At 46.2% G+C, this 6,330-nt stretch overlaps 1 protein-coding gene across 1 annotated transcript in view; it reads right to left on the reverse strand.

Annotated features, from left to right (window-relative positions):
* Positions 1-6,330, reverse strand: part of LOC143995888 (uncharacterized) — a 36,165-nt gene that overhangs the window by 22,955 nt on the left and 6,880 nt on the right. The window contains exon 3 of the mRNA XM_077490634.1: positions 5,203-5,304. Within this exon, the coding sequence (XP_077346760.1) occupies positions 5,203-5,304 (102 nt within the window). The remainder of the gene's footprint in view (positions 1-5,202; positions 5,305-6,330) is intronic.

Consider the following 6,330-nt stretch of genomic DNA (forward strand, 5'->3'; position numbering starts at 1 on the left):
TATTTGTTTTTACTAGCAATGGCGGCCATCAGGAATTTTTAGCGGGACTGCAACATTATTGCGGCGGACAAATCTAAAACTGACACTTTTTGGGGACCAGTGACATCAATACAGTGATCAAAAGGAGGCGATCTGCTGTTCATCCATGCTTGGTATGGAGACGAGTGAGGGGAAGATGGCCCCCAACCATCTCCATAACATCGCAGGGCGGAAGCGACGTTTTGCTGTTAAAGGGCCTTTTTTTTTTTTAAATGACAACATTTTTTTATTTTTTATTACAGGGGATGTTTACATTCCTTGTAATAGGACTAAAAGTGACACAATTTATTTTATTTTTTTAAAGAACAGTGCAAAAAAAAAAAAAAAAGGTAAAATAAATAATAATTTATTTTTTTTAATGCGCCCCATCCCGACGCGCTCGCATGCAGAAGCGAACGCATACGTGAGTAGCAACCGCATATGAAAACCGTGGTCAAAACCACACATGTGAGGCATCGCCGCGATCGGTAGAATGAGAGCAATAATTATAGCCCTAGATCTCCTCTGTAACTCAAAACATGCAACCTGTAGAATTTTTTAAACGTCGCCTATGGAGATTTTCAAGGGTAAAAGTTTGTCGCCATTCCAATTTCATATCAATTTACTTGGCGTAACATTATCTTTCAAAATATATATAAAAAAAATAAAAAATTGGGCTAACTACTGTTCTTTTTTTTAAAGTCAAAAAAGTGTATTTTTTCCCAAAAAATAAAAAAGTGCGCTTGTAAGACCTCTGCGCAAATACGGTGTGACAGAAAGTATTGCAACGACCGCTATTTTATTCTCTAGGGCAGGGGTGCTCAACCTGTGGCTCTCCAGCTGTTGCGGAACTACAAGTCCCATGAGGCATAGCAAGACTCCGACAGCCACAAGCATGACACCCAGAGGCAGAGGCATGATGGGATTTGTAGTTTTGCAACAGCTGGAGAGCCACAGGTTGAGCACCCCTGCTCTAGGGTGTTAGTAAAAAAAAAAGTATAATGTTTGGGGGTTCTAAGTAATTTTCTAGCAAAAAAATCTGTTATATAAAAATCTGTCAAATATGTTAACTTGTAAACAACAAAGGCTCAGTCCTTAAGTGGTTAACACATACAGTTAAGAGAATTCGGTTGGTTGCAGGCTGGCCAGTGAGTTGAGCTGGGAATTTTCTTTTTTGGTTTAATATTGTTGAGGGAACACATTGGACACCTTTGCTGCCATTGTGCTGGGTGTCCAGTGCGCCCCCTGTGCCTTTTAACCAGTTGCCGACCGCCGCACGCCGATGTACGTCGGTACAATGGCACGGGCAGGCATAAGGACATACATGTACGTCCCTTGCCTCCCGCGGGTCGGGGGCCCGATCGGGCCCCCGCCCGGTGCCTGCGGCGGTCGGTATTCGTTCGGGAGCGATCCCGGACGAGGGGACGGCCATTCATTCATGGCCACCCCCTCGCGATCGCTCCCGACGAATAGAAATCCCCGGTGACATCACTTCCTCTCCTGTAATGTAAACACAGGAGAGGAAGTGATGTATTCTCTCCTCCGTGTCGGTATTTTTCGTTCCGACACGGAGGAGAGCGGATCAGTAAGTTGCACCAACACTCTACACACACAGTAGAACATGCCAGGCACACTCACACCCCCCCTTTACCCCCCGATCACCCCCCCAATTACCCCTGCCCCCCAGTCACAGTGACACCAATGTCATTTTTTTTTTTTTTTTTTTTTTTTTTTGCATTGGTGTCATTTGTGACTGTAATAACTGTTAGGGCAGTTAGAGTTAGCCCCCTTTAGTTCTAATGTACCCCCCTAACCCCCCCAATAAAGATTTAACCCCGTGATCACCCCCCGTCGCCAGTGTCACTAAGGCTGGGTTCACATTGCAGCGGTTTATGAGAACGAATGTGATTCGCACCGCACTGCAGTGCAAATCACATCCGATCTCTGTGCGATTCGAGTTCAGCCATTCACCGCACCTGCCGCACCCGCCACACCCGCCGCACCCGCCGCAAATTCGCACGGGACCCTTTTTTTGGCCCGCAGCAGAATCGGATCGCATGGGTGTTCACACCATGCGATCCGAGTTTGCAGATCGCACTGCGATATGCGAACTGATCTGGGGGTGTCAGTAACATTTCACTGACACTCCCATCAGTTCGCATAGGGCAGTGTGAACTGCCGCCGGGAGGCATGCGATGCGGGAACCCGCCGCGGATTCGCGGCGTTTCCGCATCGCTCCAGTGTGAACCCAGCCTAATAAGCAATCATTTTTCTGATCGCCGTATTAGTGTCACAGGTGACGCTAGTTAGGCAGGTAGGTATTTAGGTTCGCCGCAGCTTTTTATAGCGCCAGGGACCCCCATATACTACCGCATAAAGCCCCCTGATTGCCCCCTAGTTAACCCTTTCACCAGTGATCACCATATAACTGTTACAGGTGACGCTGGTTGGTTAGTTATTTTTTTATAGTTTCAGGGCACCCGCCATTTATTACCTAATAAAGGTTTAACCCCCTGATCACCCGGCGGGTGTCATTTGTGACTAATAACTGTTAGGGCAGTTAGGGTTAGCCCCCTTTAGTTCTAAGGTACCCCCCTAACCCCCCCAATAAAGGTTTAACCCCGTGATCACCCCCCGTCGCCAGTGTCACTAAGGCTGGGTTCACATTGCAGCGGTTTATGAGAACGGATGTGATTCGCACCGCACTGCAGTGCAAATCACATCCGATCTCTGTGCGATTCGAGTTCAGCCATTCGCCGCACCCGCCGCAAATTCGCACGGGACCCTTTTTTTGGCCCGCAGCAGAATCGGATCGCATGGGTGTTCACACCATGCGATCCGAGTTTGCAGATCGCACTGCGATATGCGAACTGATCTGGGGGTGTCAGTAACATTTCACTGACACTCCCAGCAGTTCGCATAGGGCAGTGTGAACTGCCGCCGGGAGGCATGCGATGCGGGAACCCGCCGCGCATTCGTGGCGTTCCCGCATCGCTCCAGTGTGAACCCAGCCTAATAAGCGATCGTTTTTCTGATCGCTGTATTAGTGTCACAGGTGACGCTAGTTAGGCAGGTAGGTATTTAGGTTCGCTGCAGCTTTTTATAGCGCCAGGGACCCCCATATACTACCGCATAAAGCCCCCTAATTGCCCCCTAGTTAACCCTTTCACCAGTGATCACCATATAACTGTTACAGGTGACGCTGGTTGGTTAGTTATTTTTTTATAGTTTCAGGGAACCCGCCATTTATTACCTAGTCTCACTAGTGTACCCCTAAATTTAGGGGTGTCTACTTTCCAAAATGGGGTCATTTGGGGGGGGTTTGTGCCATCTTGGCATTTTATGGCCTTCAAAACTGTAACGCCCTTAGAAAGCCTGAAGGCGGTGCTTGGTTTTCGGGGCCCCGTACGCGGCTAGGCTCCCAAAAAGTCCCACATATGTGGTATCCCCATACTCAGGAGAAGCAGCAGAATTTATTTTGGGGTGTCATTTCACATATGCCCATGGCATGCGTGAGCAATATATCATTTAGTGACAACTTTGTGAAAAAAAAAAAAAAAAAAAAAAAGTTTGTAATTTTCCCGCAACTTGTGGCAAAATATAAAATATTCCATGGACTCAACATGCCTCTCAGCAAATAGCTTGGGGTGTCTACTTTCTAAAATGGGGTCATTTGTGGGGGTTTTGTGCCATCTTGGCATTTTATGGCCTTCAAAACTGTAATAGGTAGTGAGACGTGAACTCAAAAATTTACGCCCTTAGAAAGCCTGAAGGCGGTGCTTGGTTTTCGGGGCCCCGTACGCGGCTAGGCTCCTAAAAAGTCCCACATATGTGGTATCCCCATACTCAGGAGAAGCAGCAGAATTTATTTTGGGGTGTCATTTCACATACGCCCATAGCATGTGTGAGCAATATATCATTTAGTGACAACTTTGTGTAAAAAAAAAAAAAAAATTTTTTTTTTTGTCATTATTCAATCGCTTGAGGCAAAAAAATAAAATATTCAATGGGCTCAACATGCCTCTTATCAATTTCCTTAGGGGGTCTACTTTCCAAAATGGGGTCATTTGGGGGGGTTTTGTACTGCCCTGCCATTTTAGCACCTCAAGAAATGAGATAGGCAGTCGTAAACTAAAAGCTGCGTAAATTCCAGAAAACGTACCTTAGTTTGTAGATGTGACAACTTTTGCGCAAACCAATAAATATACAATTATTGACTTTTTTTTTACCAAAGACATGTGGCTGAATACATTTTGGCCTAAATGTATGACTAAAATTGAGTTTATTGGATTTTTCTAATAACAAAAAGTAGAAAATATCATTTTTTTTCAAAATTTGCGGTCTTTTTACGTTTATATCGCAAAAAATAAAAACCGCAGAGGCAATCAAATACCATCAAAAGAAAGCTCTATTTGTGGGAAGAAAAGGACGCAAATTTTGTTTGGGTACAACATTGCATGACCGCGCAATTACCAGTTAAAGCAGCGCAGTGCCAAAGTGTAAAAAGACCTCTGGTCATTTACCAGCAAAATGGTCCGGTCTGAAAGTGGTTAAGGAGGGGTGGGCTTCCCTCCATCTATCCATTATTTGCAAACGAAACCCCTGTTTTTAACACATACTCTTAGCCCTTGTACACACGGTCGGAGATTCCGACAACCAAATCCGTCGGATTTTGTCTGACGGATTTTGTCCGAAACTGTTGCATACACACGGTCAGACGATGTTGTCGGAGAATCCGATCGTTCAGAACGTGATGACGTTATTTGGTTACGACGGGACTACGTTCAGGCTAGTAGCCAATAGCTTTGGTGTAGGAATTTGATCTGAGCATGCGTGGCACTTTGTCCGATCGGAATTCTCTACACATGATCGGAGTATGTCCGATAGGAGCAAAACAACAAGTTGGAAAACTTGGTCCGTCGGATACTCCGACGGAAACAGTCCAATGGAGACCACACACAGTCGGAATATCCGACAAAACGGTCCGATCGGACACATTCCGTCGGAATCTCCGACCGTGTGTACAAGGGCTTAGAAAGGAGAATTTGGTTGGTAGCAGACTGGCTGGTAAGTTGAGCTGGGAATCTTCTTTGGCATTGTTTTACATGGGGAGGGTTGTTTATTTCCTGATGAGGCAGAGACACTTCAGCCAACGTTGGGGAACCAACGCCTACAGGTACTTACCAGTCAGTCACAGCATCAATCTTGTTTGCGTCTTCTGGGAGGTTTGACATCAATCCGAACACATCCGTCCGGTTCTCAGAGTCGGGGTAAGTGAACACGGCACTTTAAAAAAGAAGAACAGGAGGTCATTTGATGACTTTAAAGAGGTTGTAAAGGCTGAAGATTTTTTTTTATTTTCATGCCCCCCCCCCAAATACTTACCCGATCCCCAACTCGATCCAGTGATGTGTACAAGAGCCCTGGCTGTCCTGGGACCGTCTCTCCTCATTGGCTGAGACACTAACTCCCACTGCTGTCAATCACAGCCAGTGAGCTAATGAGAAGAGAGAGCAAGGGGGGGCGGGGCCGAGCCACTGCTCTATCTGTCTTATGGAGCGGCTTGCTTTTGGGAGCATTGGTCAAAGGGGAGGAGAAAGGAGCGCTGGCAGGGGGCCCGAGAGGAGAAGGATCGGAGGCTGCTCTTTGCAAAACCAACTGCATGTAAGTAAAAAAACAAAAACAAAAAACAAACATGTTATAAAGTCGAACTGTTAATTAATACAGTGGAACCTTGGTTAACTAGTAACACGGTTAACGATGAGCAACTTTTTAAAAAAAAATGCTGACTCGGTTTGAGAGTGTTGTCTCGCAAAACAAGCAGAATTCCATCTAATGTGGTGTGCAGTACCGCGTTTGGCCAGAAGTGCGGTGGGGCGCCAGTGACACTCGGAATGGTTCGAAAATACTCAAAATCATTTGGAAATACTTGGAAACACTCCTTTCCCGAGCCTTTCCAAGGGTTTCCAATTTCAGCCAAGCTGTCCCCGAGTATTTCTGGCCCTCCCCCCACATCTGGCCACATGCGGTATTGCATGCAATAGAAGACAATGCGGGACTAATTATCTAAGTTTCCATTGACTTCTATGGGGAAACTCGCTTTGATATGCGAGTGCTTTGGATTCCAATGCTCGCAATCCAAGGTTCCACTGTACCACTTTAAACTTCATTTTTGTTAATTTAAATAAAACCTCCTACGGGTCATCCGATCCACAAATCCTTAGGCCCCTTTTCACACTGCCGCGACTTGAAAGCCGCGCGATTCTGCCACGCGGTTGCAATATTAACGCGGCTTCAGGGAAATGCCTGTGC

The sequence above is a fragment of the Lithobates pipiens genome, unplaced genomic scaffold (assembly GCF_037356315.1).
Source record: "Lithobates pipiens isolate NorthernLeopardFrog02 unplaced genomic scaffold, aLitPip1_a1.2 Scaffold_19, whole genome shotgun sequence".
Lineage (NCBI taxonomy): Eukaryota > Metazoa > Chordata > Amphibia > Anura > Ranidae > Lithobates > Lithobates pipiens.